The sequence below is a fragment of the Falco punctatus genome (assembly GCF_963210335.1).
Source record: "Falco punctatus genome assembly, chromosome: 12".
Lineage (NCBI taxonomy): Eukaryota > Metazoa > Chordata > Aves > Falconiformes > Falconidae > Falco > Falco punctatus.
Window position 1 is genome coordinate 18,494,883 of NC_137592.1, and position 15,226 is coordinate 18,510,108.

General features: G+C 36.0%; 1 protein-coding gene across 4 annotated transcripts in view; it reads left to right on the forward strand.

The window, feature by feature from the left end:
• Positions 1 to 15,226, forward strand: part of SRBD1 (S1 RNA binding domain 1) — a 128,105-nt gene that overhangs the window by 25,947 nt on the left and 86,932 nt on the right. For all 4 annotated transcript variants that reach the window (XM_080408288.1, XM_080408289.1, XM_080408287.1 and 1 more), the window contains exons 13-16: positions 731 to 838; positions 6,508 to 6,665; positions 7,796 to 7,886; positions 8,947 to 9,054. In XM_080408288.1, the coding sequence (XP_080264414.1) occupies positions 731 to 838; positions 6,508 to 6,665; positions 7,796 to 7,886; positions 8,947 to 9,054 (465 nt within the window). The remainder of the gene's footprint in view (positions 1 to 730; positions 839 to 6,507; positions 6,666 to 7,795; positions 7,887 to 8,946; positions 9,055 to 15,226) is intronic.

Here is a 15,226-nt window from a genome sequence, read left to right on the forward strand (position 1 = left end):
GACCACTGTGCAGTCTCCTTAAAAAACCAGAATGCTCCAAAGAGTTTGCCTTGGAGAAAGTTGGGACATAGTCTTGTGTTTGGTATTGTTTATTTAATTTTCCCTTTTCCCAGAATATTATTTATACTTCAAATATATTAGCAAGAAGTAAAAGAGAAAAATCATTTGCAAACTGTTTGGGTTTTGTTGTTTAAGGACTGCTGCAAAATTGATGGTGTCATTTTGAGTTTGAATATAGATACTCAAAGCATTCCAAATGAAATTTGAATTGGGTTTGTTTAATGTTAGTTTAGCTCTTGGCACGGTTGCCTTGTGTCAGTAGCTCTGCAGTGACACTCATAGAGGATGTAGTCATTTTTTTAGTGTGTCGAGAAATAACAAATAATGTAAGTCTAATGGTAATATGGAGCCAAGTTCTTCATTCAGTTGTGGTAAGCTTTGACTTCTCAAAATGAAGAGTAACTTTTTTTATATATTTTCTTTAAAACATAAGATATGATTGCATTCTAATACCTACAAAAAAAAAAAAAGATAGGCCTTGTCTGATAGTAGAGCCATGAGCAACTTCTCATTTCATTCGTATTTGAGGCTATGATTTCATTGCTGCATTATTGTAGTAATTCTGCAGTTTATAGGACACTACACTCAATGTAGAAGTCTTTTTTTGAAAATTCCCTTTTTATCTGAGTTTTGGTGTATGTTGTTAAAATATTTTTCTATTCTTTTGCAGATGGAGACCAAAACAATTTTTAAAAGCAGAATTGATGAGGATACTACGAAATTCAGTAGAGGATGCATATAAACGCCTTATATATCCTCTCCTCTGTAGAGAATTCAGGTAAGCCCAGAATGAACGTGTATTTTCATACTACCAATTTCTTAACAATTCCTTCCCCGGTTTTTTTATTAGAATGTCTTTTATCCATTTGAAAATATCAGCATGTTTTTAATCCTCTGTGGTTACAAAAGAAATGAACTATGTAGTCTTGGTTAATTTGTGACCCTCTCTAGTTTAGGCTACAGTAGAAAAATGGCCTTTGTGTGAACACATTTTACATGTTTTCATATCTGTTGCTTGTACATTTATCTAATAAAGTAAGTTTAGATCTACATTACCATAACAATTGTATCTTTTTCTTTGAATTAACATAAGCCACTAGTTCACTAAATTTTCCCAGCATCTCTTCATGTCACAGGAATAGTACTGTCAGTGACATTGTTCTGACTCCTTCTCTTCTACCTGTCTCAAAGAAACTAGCAAAGTAAGACTTGTGATTAGAAGTCCCTCATGTTTGTCATCTGTACTTTGTGGTGAACAGATCAGTCATAGCATTAGTCTGATACCATTTTGTGGGTATTGTGATGGCTCTAGAGAAGTCAGTGAACTTATTTCTGGTGATACTGTAGTATTGATGTCATCAAAGTGTCATTTGTAAGATCTATAATATTGTTCTAAATGTGAAGGAAACTTAACACTTAGTGTCAAACTAAAATGAATTAAATGGAGTATTTTCATGGGAGTGTACCACATAATTTAAATGAATTAATATGTTAAAAAGTCTATATTCTAAAAGTGTTATCTTCTAATGGTTAACAGTACTGATGGTGTGATTCTTCTCTTGTATTCAAGAGAAGCTCCTCAAAGCATAACTTGTTTGATTTTGGCAAGGCTTTCTGATATGTGACCTAAATTTTAATACCTGTTTTGAGTTAGTCCAAATGGAGTTGCTTCACCTCTCTTGATTATAAGCCTGTTTTTTGCTACTGTGAATTTCATCGATTTTTGAAACTGCTGAGTTCACTTATTTTTTTTGTGACCCCAGTACATATAGCTACTTTAGGGGAGGTACTGTTTACTGTTTGGCCAAAATGATGAACATCTTGTGATGGGTTCTGTTATGTGATTGTGAAAGCAGTTGTCATTCGTAGCCTTCTCTACAATCAAACTCTTTTAAAATAAAGAAAAAAGACTTACTTTGGAGTGGGGTTTGGTTTTATCATAAAAAAGAAAACTGATGTAAGGGTCCTTCAAGGCTCTTTTATTGTGTTTTTGCTTCATGGCTCCTACCCCATGACCATTGTGGCCAGTGTATTGTATATAACACTGAGGGCTGTGGCAGCAGTAGGTTGCTGAAGGTTTTCTGTTCTCTTAATTTACAAAAAAATAAAGCTTCCTTCCCTACTACTTCCTAGATGTAGCTCACGAGTCATAAATACAAAGGATAACAAAGCTTGCTGCTTATTCCTGAGTGGCTATTTTCTTATGCTTTACTCTGTGATAATTTTGCATGCTTGGTGGTGTCTGGTTAGGAAAAGCTGAAACATCTCCTATACAGCGGAATGCAAAGCACCTGCCAGGGTTATTCCTGATCCATGACCACTTAACCCTTATCCTTCTTTCATTCTCTTTCTGCCCACACGAGAAGCTGATTTTAGGACTCTTGCAAAGGGCTGCTAAAGTATTCAATACCTCCTTTTAGTATTAATATTTCCAACCCAGCCCCTACTGTTCTTTTTTCTTTTCTTTTTATTATCATTAAATGTTGGAACAGAAAGTTTCCAAGAGTGTATTAAAAAATCTGGTGCTCCTAGTGATCAGAAGAATGAAACTTGCCGGCAAGACAGTTACCTTATTTATTGTTTAATTTCCTTTCTTCCACTCTGTCAGGGACCATCATCTCTTGTATCTGGTATAATAATGTCCAGTGTTGGTTTTGGCTCTTTGAAATACATTTTATTTTGTTGCAGTACTTCATGGAATGATTCCATCAGGATTTGATGCAAGTGATGTGGCATGGACATATTTTTTAATGGATAATCCTTTCCTAATTTTCCATGCTTTCTTGAAGTGAGTGCTTTCTCTCCTCTGTCTTCAGGGACACAAACATTCCTCTGTACGTCTTGTTTCGCACCTGAAGTTAGTTTGCAGATATTTTTCCACAGAAAGGATTGCCTCTCAGACTGTGTATGGTAGTGGGGAGTTATAAATCTCAATTTAAAAAATGACTCTTACAACATTGAATATAGAAGTTTGTAGGTCATGGTTAGGTTATTTGCTTTTATCACAACATACCTGTTAGTGATACACAGTCTGAGTGCTTCGTATACTTCAAGGGGAGTGGCTTGAAATTCTGAATTAACAGATACTTTTTCATAAAGTAGCAACTTTTTTTATTGTTATTGGTTTGGTTTTTTTACAAAATAACCATTCTTTTTGTTCGGAGAGGAGGACTGCTATCCGCCTCTGCCTTATATCTCTGCCTTATTAATGAGAATTGTCACAGATTGGAAAAACATGAAGCTGGGCATCTTGCCATTTGGATGAAGCCAGTAGTGCACTGAAAAAGAGAAAGATGCTGGATTGTTTGAGGTAGCATGATATTTTTTCAAGGATCGTGTTACTATCCCAAACTTGAAAGTAAGGGCCAGTACTTGAGACAGTAGATCATGTCATTGATACAAGTGTTGAGTGAGAGACAGTTAGAGAGAGGAGAGAGGTCTATATTTGAAATTAAAAAATACAGGATATTATGTAATAGAAAGGACATACGTTATGTTCCCCCTACGCACCTGGCACTTTCAGTAACATTTCCTGTTACTATAAAAGTTTCTGTATATCCATGCCAATTTTAAACATGATTTCCATAAGGTGCACATAACTAATAGCATGTGTTTAGGGGAAATTTTAATTTCTGTGCAAGTCTCCCTTCACAGGTGGACCAATGTGAATTTGCAGTGTGGGAGGACTCTCGGACTTGTGGGCAATAGGGACCCCGTATCTCTGGGATAGAAGGAAAGATGGGATTTGGCTTGTATCTGTGCAAAGCCTCCAGCCTAAGAGCATTCATCTTCCTTTGTTTACAATCCACTTCTGAACTTCATTTGCATGCACATATGATTGGTTGAATCTCTGTTGTGTGTGTTTGTAGAAGATTCATATGGCTGTGAGGCTTAGGTATATCTTTTGTTTTCTCCACTTTCTCAGAAGCGGTATCAAATTGTTCTGTCCCTGGACTCTCCCTGGAAGTTAATTCTGTGGTTTAGGCTATTTTTGTTTAATTTCTTACAAATGGCAGAAGGATGATCAGGAAATGAAATTGCAACTGAAATTCAGTGGAGGCGAGCATAAAATGATGCTTGCGAGGGGGAGTAATTATCTTTTCATAAAGAAAATTTTGAGCTCTGACCTATCCTGACACAAGAAAGATGCTTTGGTACACTAGAAGGTAGCTCCACATAAATGTTAAGTGCTCAAAAGATAAGATTGTTTGTTTAAGGAATAAAGACAAAACAGAATCATTGATTTAGTTGGCCCATATTTGGAATATTATTGGCCATTTTGGTCCCCTCACCTCGTGGTGGTGGTGAGTTAGTAAAAGGGCTCATTAGAACTGGAAAAGGTCCAGTGAAGGAGGACAAGGTATGACATAATTTGCATGAACAAGGATTGACTATGCTATGACTCTTCAGCTTGGAAAAGAGAGGGCTTAGATGTGAATGGCATATCAAGAGTTGCACAGCGTTTCTAGAGATAAATTTTTACTCTCTTCCAGTGTAAGACCTAGAGGAGCATAACAATTAAAAAGAATCAGCTTCCAATGAAAAGGTGGCAGCTTTGTACAGTTTGTGATGGACCTGCAGAACTCGCTGCCAACAGACTCTGTGGATACAAGAAACGTGCATGGGTTCAGTAGGAGACTGGGTAGTGTAGACAAGGGATCTGTTACAGGCTACTGAAGAGACAAATCTTGTCAAGCTCAGGAAATACTCTGAGCTGGAAATAGTTGGAGGCTAAGATACGATTATGGGACAGGTATACTAGTGCTGCTGTATCAGCTGCTTATACCCACCTTGGAGACAGGATACTGGGATAAAGGGACCACTTACCTGAACTAGAGCAGCCATTCCCATGTTATTCTTTTTAGTGGTGGCCATACACAGTGGCTGCCCTTTGGCGGTGAGGGCACGTTTGAATTGCTAAGGAGTCTTGGAATGCACATATACCCTTCACCATCTCACTTTAAATTATGTCTGTGTTAATTTGGCACATGTGATACACAATCAAAAAGCACAGGGATATTAAGGGAGCCTTTTGCTATTGAAGACTTCCTTAGAAAATGTTAAATCAGTGACGTTTGAAAGAGAATCTAGATCTTTTGTCTAGGTTGCTTTACAAATGAGAGATTATGAGGTCTTAACAGCTCTTTCTGTACCATGCTGGGATGAGACAGGGCTGAACTGGTTGCTTTGTTTGGATCCTGGGCAAATTCAAATCAGACTCTTAAGTTCCTCCACATCTGAAAATTGCTCAGAACAGCTTCGTATCTCGTCATGTCAAGTAGCCCTCATGAGAGTTGTCCTTGAACTGTGTGTAGCCTGCTTGTGTCACACACTGATTGACCTAAACAACTGGAGTAATTCCCCCCACCCTGTTCTTATACAGGGTTAGTTAACTGGAATACAGGGGTTTTTTCTTCTGTAAAAATAAATCCAGATCTTACTTTTTTCCGTGATGGGTAAAAGGAGAAGGAGAATAACCTTTAAGTTACATGAAGGCTTTACTGGATTGCTTTTGCTAGCCTAATTATTATCGTTATTGACAATGTAATGCAGCTGAAAATGGCAATGAGTACCTGCAAAAGAAAAGAGAAAAATCAGGTAGGTGATGAATATTTGTGTCCCCGTTACCTTTTCAATTTTGTGTTTTTCATATAAGATGCCATACCATGACAAAAATACTTGTCCTTATCAGTCGATGTCTTACTTGCTACATCTGACAAGTAAGACATCATGCGTCCTGTACACCTTCATTCAACAAGGCCGATTTGTTTCTCATAACGCTCTACAGTAAGTGTTCTTGCTGAAAGTCATTGAAGTCAATCCTTGTTGCACTAACTCGCTTCTTTCTATTGAAGAACATTGAAAAGAAAGGTAGGGAACGTCATGGCCCCATCAGCTTACTAGTTTGGTTCTAAGGAAGCAGAATACCCTCCTAGAAAGACCTCAAGTCGACAGAGTGATGACTGTTAAATAATGTAATTCATAGATGAAATGAAATGCTTCATGAATCACGGTGTGTTGGCAATGAATTGGATCGGCCCTTCCAGTTTCTCTCGAGCACCTCCCAGCTGACAGTGATTCTGCATAAGTGGGAAGTTGTGATGAATTCAGTCCGTGCCTTCTTCAAATCCACTTTTCTTTGCAATTAAGTATCTGCTTTGATGGGAAGGTGTTCTTTGCTCAAAATAATGATGTTTGTATGTTAGTATGTGTACATTCTTGTAGATGTTTCTATTATACTCTTTATGTTGATTTACTTTCTTAGAGCCAGAATGAGATGATCATTTAGATGATCCTTTTTTAAAAAGGGTCAAAAACATGATTGGGAGTGTAATACTAATTAAAGAAAATGAAAACATGACTGGAAAAAGCCGTACAACTTTGGAACAATTCAAAAGTGCGTTTGAAAACTGAGGGGAAAATGTTATTTGCTTTCATCCTTCTAAGATCAAAGTTGACCTCTGATGCAGAGAAAGAGTCTGTGATGATGTTTGGCAGAAATCTGCGGCAGTTGCTTCTGACCAGCCCTGTGAGGGGCCGTACTTTGATGGGAGTAGATCCTGGCTACAAACATGGCTGCAAGTTGGCAATTATTTCACCAACCAGTAAGTTTCGATTCCAAATATTTTTGAAAGGACTGATAAAAAATTTAGAGGAAAGGATAGTTTCAAAACCTGCTTTTTTATAAAATGGATTTCTTTTGTTAAGCTTCTAGTGTTTTCCACACATCGTCGTGCAAATTCCTTTCTTCAGGCTTAAGGTTAAGTTTCTGGCACCTGGATTCCACTGTCTCCTTTGGTGTTATTACTCCTCTGTAAAACAGAATTTAAAATCCCTTCTGCCTTCTTGAATAGAGGCTCAAATAATTGTGCCTCTCAGTAGTCACCAAAGAGAACACCTGGTGTTTTTATTGTTTAACAAAGAATTTGAATTTAAATACTTTTAATAACTTGGCTTTTTCTTTTTTTTTTTAAATGTGTAATATCTTGAACTTCTGGGCACTTTATCAGTTTTTTTGGTTTAGTATGGTGTGTGTTAATGTGAGAAGTCAGAAACATTGTATTTGCAGAACTTTTAAATTAAGATTTTAGATAAAGAACATCTTAGTCTGATCTGGGGATACCTACCTGTTTAGGCCCATGCAACAATAGTTTGTTTTCCTTTTATTTTATTGCTCTTTTGTCTGAGAATATGTCCACCCAGGGTGGACACACATTAAAATGGCAATAAAGGTAAGGTAAATGGTTATTAGCTTGCATTGCACCATGAGCTATCGCTGCCAGTTAATACAGTGGTTTCCAAATGTCATAGATGAGATGATGGCATTGGAGTTTTATTGTTTCTGGACTGGAAGTCCTGAGACTGCATTCCTAATTTTCGTCTCTCTTTACTGGATCTGTAAAGTCTACTAGACTAGAGCAATAAATCTTTTGCAGTGGATTGCTGTTTTTCATAATGTAATAGAGTTTATTTGCCTAATATGACTAGATGCTCATTATTTGTCCTGTAGATATGTACCCAGGAAACTAGAAAATATATCAACACGTTTTACTTCAGCAGTCAAAGCATTTTTGTCCTCTGCCCACCAGAAATTTCTTCTAATTTGATAAAGGGAAAGATGTCTTATTAAGAAACTTTCTTTGTGAATCATAAAATTAACTTTAGTAATTTTGCGGGATATAGCTTTCTGATCTTTGTGTTTTTTATCAGATGGGTTTGCTTCTCATTATTCTAGGTCAGATACTCCATACAGATGTCGTTTACTTGCATTCTGGTCAAGGATTTTGTGAAGCTGAGAAGATAAAGAGGCTTCTGCTACAGTTCAAGTATGCTAAAGAAACTGCCATTTATTACCCTTTTGTACCAAACATAATGAAAATCTTCACTATACAAATACTTTCTTTTGCGTAGAACAAGAATTCTACTGATTTAACTGAAAATATTCTTTTTTTATGTAGTTTGGAGCTTATTTTTCTTTTAGTCTTATGTTCATGCTTTTACACTATGTGTATGTTAGAAATGTGAAATCAAGCCATGGCTATGACTAAGGCTGCATGCTATGAATGTATCCCTATAAAGCTCTGTCAATCCATTTATTTTTAGGAATAGAAATTAACATTTAGCTAAGGAATAAGTTTAGCCTTACGCTTCCTACCTCCCCCTGCCACAACCCCCAAACCAGTCATCGATCTTTCCCTGTTCCAAAAGCCGCATTTAGTTTTTGGAAGAGTTCTATTAAGCAAAGGAAATCCTGCTCAGATAGATCTCCAGACAGACCTGCAAATAGGGGCAGCATGATTAAAAGGTTATTGTACCCAACTATTTTGGGATCCCCTGTGGACAGACATCTGGTCTACTGAGTCAGCCACTGAACTGCCACAGCATACAGTCCAGTTTGTCTTCAAGCATTAGACTGGCTTTAAACAAGGTGATTTGATGGCTGGCTGACTGTGGTGGGGGCAGTCAGAGGCAATGACCTTGCAAGCTGTTGCAAACTGATGTTCCCGTTAAGGAATTAAGATTCCGATTGCTTGGGCTTCTGCCCTTTTTCATGACCCATAACAGATGAGGGAAATAGGAGATGAAAGGGTTTGAGAACTGTAAATAACATTACATTTCTTTTACAAAGCATCATTTTTGGGTTTTCTGCAAATATTACCACTGTTCGGTTCCACTACAAATGAGTGAAAACGTTGACTCATCTCTTGAACTGTCACATTGAAAACCTGTTAAACACAATGTGATATTACTAGGAGTATGTTCTCTTTAAATCCAAGCCTTGTGTTATGTAAAATAAGATATATTTCATCGTTGTTGTGGATTGAATGCAATACATGAAAAAGTCTAAAAGAGAATAATTGTTCATTTTTTCTATCCTGTGTGAAGCTGTAGCACTGTCGTGATTGGCAATGGCACGGCCTGCAGGGAAACAGAAGCTTACTTTGCTGACTTAATTATGAAGAAATATTTTGCACCACTGGATGTTGTTTACTGGTAAGACCACTTTGCTTGCTGGGATATTCATTGGTTCATCATATTTTAACTCAACAGGTAGTTTTAAATGTAATTTTTTGAAGTATTGCTTTTTGTTGCCTTGGCTTTGAATCAAGCTTGACCCATCCTTCTAGCCAAAGGAAAGTGGCTGTAGCTCTTTGGAGCATGAGAGTAGCTCTCCTGAGTCAGTAAGAGAGGCTCACTGATGCATTTTATTTTCTCTTCCTGAGGTTCAATCTGTTGCTATTATCATTGTAACCAAGTATGCGAGAATAGCAGCTCAAACAGCCAAGAACCTGTTTGACGTTGTGTGTTTATTTCTTGATAAATGAGATTTAAATGCAAATGGTAAAGCTTGTGTTTTCCAACTACAGTATGGAATCCTTGCTTATCCTATGGGTATTAAATGGTCTGGAAATAAGTATCTTGTTAATACCTAGCAGTACTAGTGAAGGTATTTATCTTCTTTGTGTTTTTTGGCAAATGTTTAATTTCACTGTCGTTCACTTCATATAGTTTAAAAATCTGTTATGTTGACATAAGCACTTTTGTCTGAAAGAGTAATAGTGAGTTCATTTCTTGATTATATGCTATAAAATGTAAATAACTAGTTAGTTTACCCAGAAAAATGTATTTCTATAATACTGTGCAGGATGGTTTTCTCAGTGCATTTTCCTCTTTTGCTTTAATATTTTCTCCATATTTATAGTTCAGTATTATAGAATTTGCAACATAATTATCAGTATTGATTTTTTGGGGGCCAGTAGAGCTACCAAGTTCTTGAAACAGACAAAAGCTCTTGTGAAATAGGATTTACTATAAATACTCTAAGGCAGAAGTCAGCTTATCAACTTGGTTGTTTTTTCTAGCAGTGACAGATAATTTTTTTAACCTTTCACTTTTTCTGAAACTTGTTGCGGTATTTGTAGGTTGAATATATAAATGCATTTGTCTAGCCTGCCAGATTAATTCCTGGAAGTGAAAATTAACATTATCAAAAGCATTTTTACTTTCGGTATATGTAATTGTTCATATTTTTATTGTGCTGTGCTCATATATGGTAAAGAGCTAGTCCCTACTTCAGAATTGGTATGCGGAATACTGAGGTACTGCATATTAAAATAAAAATTATAAAAATGATATTTTTTTGTACTACATGCTAAAGGTGACATTTGATGGTGTTGAACTTTGTAGACTGCTGTATGTTTGTGCGTTTATGTATGAAGCTGGGCTTGCCGTTCTTGTGTGTCTCTTCACTTTTTGACAGTCCTAACAAGAGTTTCTTAAAGATTGGGGTTCCCATGTTGCTCTTTCTGCTAAACTGGTTTTACGTGCACCTAAGTGCATTATCCAGTGCTGGGGTTTCCCAACTATGCTGCTAAATCCTGCAGGATAGCTATTCTATTTGTTTTCTAGCTCCAGAAAGCTTTTTTTCTTAATCTACTTGGTATTTCTTAGTAACAGAAGGGAATGATGAGTCCAGTCATCCACCCCTCACTTCTGATAATCCAATGAGATGCCTGGTATTTATGTCAGTCTGAGTTCAAAAATGTAAGTGATACATGGTAAATGAGGAGCAATTAGTACAGAATTACTGTTTGAGTAATAGGTGACAGTAGGCATACATTGTGAGAACTGCTATGCCTTTTGAGAGGAACTATGAAAGGTGATTTGGAAGCGTGTGCTCTGCTCATCCTCTTTTTTATGTTTTAAATTTTTTTAATTAAAAAAAACATCCCCCAGAGCATGCGCTCTCAGATCACAAAAAACTTCTGTTTCCATGTAGAGTCTTCCCTTGATTATGTTCTTTTCTCTTGATAGAGGAAAATGAGAGCTTTGTTTATATGTAGACTGAATACAGATCTATAATCAGTTCTGTGGAAACCCACTGTATGCTTTTGAATTAAGTGATCTTTAAATAGATTTTCTGTTGAAATATCTAAGAAACAATTTAAGTAATGTTGGAACAGTTAATTTTTAAAGATTTGCTTCAGCAGGTTGCACTTAATGGATTTACTGTATAAAAAATGGGTTTAAAAATCAATTTAGTGTTTGAAATGCAGGGGGAAAAAACAAAACAAAACAAAACCCCCAAATAAAACCCAAACCAAACAAAAAAACTCAGAACAAAAGAAAAACTCTCCAGTACTTAAACTGTAACAGAATGAGTCAGTTGCATCTAACATGATACCATTTTCTAAGCATTCAGCTTCTTGCAGTGATGCACTGAGCTGCACGAAGGTGGAAAACCTTGCCCAGCAAAACAGTGCTCAGTTCGTTGCTGTGTGCAAGTTTCAGAAAATCACCAGTAGTATTTGCATTTACAGTCTTTTTCCTTAAAGGAGTCCAAATGTCAAGTGGCTTGGCAGATGAGGATGGATTGTTTTATAGTGCTGTAAAACCAAAATCCCAATCAACTTAAGTGGTCATTCAGCAAGGTGGCTGATAGAGAAGTACTACAGACTTCAGCTTCCTTGGCAAATAAAGCTTGTAACGTGACACTACTTATTTTTTTTCTTAAAGTGGAGAACAGAAACAGAAATCTTTATAAAAAACTAAAAATCTGTTCATACTTTCATGTCCAGTTCATCATATGGAACTTGGATCATGCATTTCCAGAGAATTGAGACATTAATAGTCTGTACTTTGGGAAAGAAGGTTGATACATGCAGAAATAATCTGGACAGGTATGCACTCTAATGAAAGTTAATTATAGTAACCAGCTGAACACTTAATTGGTTGCATGTATGTGCAGTACATGCTGAAATGTGCTGAAATAGTCTCTCTGTTACTAAAGTCCTGTACAATAATTTCAGAATTGTGCATGAAGGTATTCCTGGACTTTAGTATATGACTCTAGTCAGCACTGGACTACACAGCACTGATCTACAGACTTAAATAGGACCACCATTTCACCATTTATTTTTTTTTTTTTTTAGTTGTGTGGCAAGAATCAAATTAACGGATTCTCACTTTAAAATAAGTAAAATCAGTATGAAAAGAGACTTCCAAAATAATATTCTTTTTCTTCATTTCATTTTCCCTCAAAAACATTACAATATTTTGATGACTGCGTTCTCTTTTTTAATGCTGATAAATATATGAAAATCAAACAATTAAAGGAACAATCCTCAGCAATAGCAAGTGCAAACAACATACAGTTTTACTAAAGTTTTCCAAAGATAAGACATATCTGTGAAGACAGTAGTAGCAGAGGAGGCATGTGGCATGATTTTTTCGTGTGGCTTGAAATGTGTCTGGACTCAGTTTGACAGTTTTTTGTTTGAGGCAAATATTTTTCACTGTTTTTGTAACAAACGTGCTTTCAGATACCTACATCCAACCTAAATAACTGCAGGACTGACTTTTTTTTTTTTTTTTTTTTTTCTTTTCCTCTCTTTTTGAATATAGTTTCCCTTTTAGAGCTGTGTTTATTGACTTAGATTAGGACTGGACTAGAGCCCAGAGACAGTCGTATCTAGTCTTCAGTTTTTTTGTTACAAATCAGTTTTTGTTACAAGGTTCAATAAATATTCTTGATTATTTATGTTAGTTCCATTGTGAGTTCTTGCCAAAGATACATTGTATTATAACCAAAACAGATGTTCTGTTTTAGATAAGTGTATTTGTTTTAACAAGACCAGAAATGTAAATGAAACAACAGTGTGTTCAACATTAACATGACAGAAGATGAACTTGTAGGATTTCATTGGCCTTTTTGGATCAAATGAAAACCTTGAAAAAATATTTCAGGAGTCTCATTCCATATTTCGATCACTGCAATTGTTTTTCTTTGATTGCTGTCAGTTGTAGGCATCTTGGAAATGAAACCTATCTGAATGACAGGTGAACTATGCTAGAGCAGGACAACATGAGCAGCTCAATCCTCATATTTGGAAAGATAAAGTCACAATTTTTCTTTCAGCCTCAGTGGTTTCATTGTCACAATACAGACATTCTTACTGGTCTGATTGTTACATTAATGCACACTCAGAATAAAGTATTCCAGCTCATATTTAAAAAAAAGCTTAATAGGTGTCATGAATTGTTAATTGTTTTTAACAACCAGTAAAGAATGCAGACAGGCAAGCGTATTTTTTTGTTGCTGTTTTTTAGGTGTCTCGGTGTTTAATATCTCTTATACTTGCTTAAAAACTTGATACAAAATCCTTTTCTGCCACTTTCAGCAAAACCTTTTCTTGCTCTTGAGACTTTATAAGCAACATAATTAATAATTTACTGCTGCTTAAGTTCAAGCACTTCTGTACTGTGACAAATAGGGAAAGTCTCTAACGTAATGTCTTAAATTTTTCTTTGAGTTTTCTTTTAATGTTTAAATTGTCTGCTTTAGAATACTTGGAAATGTTCTGCTAAGGTAGAATAGGACTGTTTAATACCTTTTGAAGTTGGACCTTGGTGGCAAGAAATTGATTTGGAAATATTTGTTCTACAGGAATTTAGGTCCGCTTGTATTTTATAGGTGTCTGCACATGCTTTAAATATCCTTTTCAATTTAAATGTGTGTTTTATGTTGTTGAATATCTACATTATACTCGCTCAGCTTTAACAAATACCACTTTCAAGTTCCATGCCTCTACATTTCTAATGTTACACTAGCTTAATTCCCATTACTTTTCTGCTTCATAGCACTCGCAGTTTGAAAGGGACCTAACATTCGGGTTCACATTATGATAATTAGGTTTCAAAGCAGTGTGGGGGGATTAAGATGTCTGAAGTCTAGTTGCTGAATAAAGTTCAGAACTACTTGTAAAACTTGTTTGAGTGGTTAACAGAAGTGGTTTTATTTATTCAGTGCTCATGCAGCATTAATCCGTATTTCATCAGGTACCCACAGTGCTGTAACTCTAGATATGACCTTGGGACTTAATTTACCCCATCTCAGTTTTCCTTATTAATGTGCCATGAAAGAGGTACATGAAAGATAGCCAACATCAAAGCACCTTTTCAAATAAAGTGGTTGATATGAATCCTCTGGTATTTAACACTGTCTGTCAAATGTTTCAGCTGGTTTGCATCCTTTTACAAGCTATTGCTTGCTGCATTAATGCAGTTGTTTCAAGTCTCTTGAGAGTACAAAGGGGGGTAGGGTTATGGGAAACTTTATTCCTATTTCTTTTTTATTATATTTTCTTTAAGCTGTTATTTTTGTCTGTTTAAGCTATATAACTCCATTGACGACACATTTATGTATGCACACCTACACACCTTAGGTCATTAGATGTCTGACACAGAAGGTATAAAGGAATTTGGAAAGTTCTGGCAAAAGGAATACATACAGGGCAGAAACAATGCACACGTCCAATATGTGCACTGAAGAACCTTTGTTCTGCTTTCATCTCTTTCAATCTCTAGTGGAGTCATGAGAAGTCCTAAACAATGAAGAAATAATCTGAGGAACAAACAGGTTTACAATGTGCATGAAGAGGTCATAGTCAATTAAAACCATTTTGAATTATGTAGTGATTTACAGCCAAACTGTCTTCTGTCACTTAGAATTTGTTTTCTGTTGTGATTATTTGCCATAGCTGAGTAAGAACTCGTGATCATGCACACTTCAAGCAAAAAATCACTTTCTGTATATTTATATTTACAGGAGACAGTCCTGTAAATTGGAACCTTGCTCTGCATAGAGACTTCTTCCTGCTATTCTTGATTATTCTTAAGTTTAGATAGTCTATTGATAAGCACAACATGGGCTGTTAAAAGTGTCGCATTTAAAATGGCATCCAATGTTTGTTCCTTGTGCATCCACAAACTGGTATCCTACATTGAGCTGATTCAAAAGACGAAATTCAGAAGATTCAGAAAATCTTAGATTTTGAAGCAGTCCAAGAAAGTAAAGATTCCCCTCTGCCCCTGCACTGTTGCTTGTTTTAAAAGTTTAGTGTAGACACCGGTATCATCTCTAGGTGTGTTTTTCTGAGCAGAAGAGGAGAAATGGGTAAGTGAAGTTACAGTGGGACAAGTGAAATAGGTGATAATTTCTGACTTGTGTAGCATGAATTTGAAACTTTTTAAAATAAACTTTATAAGCGATACACTTGACATGATTATGGAGCCATCTTTGAATTCTATTTCAGAGAAATAACTCACAGGTTTTTAAGATGAGAACAAGAACTATTTGAGTATGTCACTGTAGTTAGAGATTAAT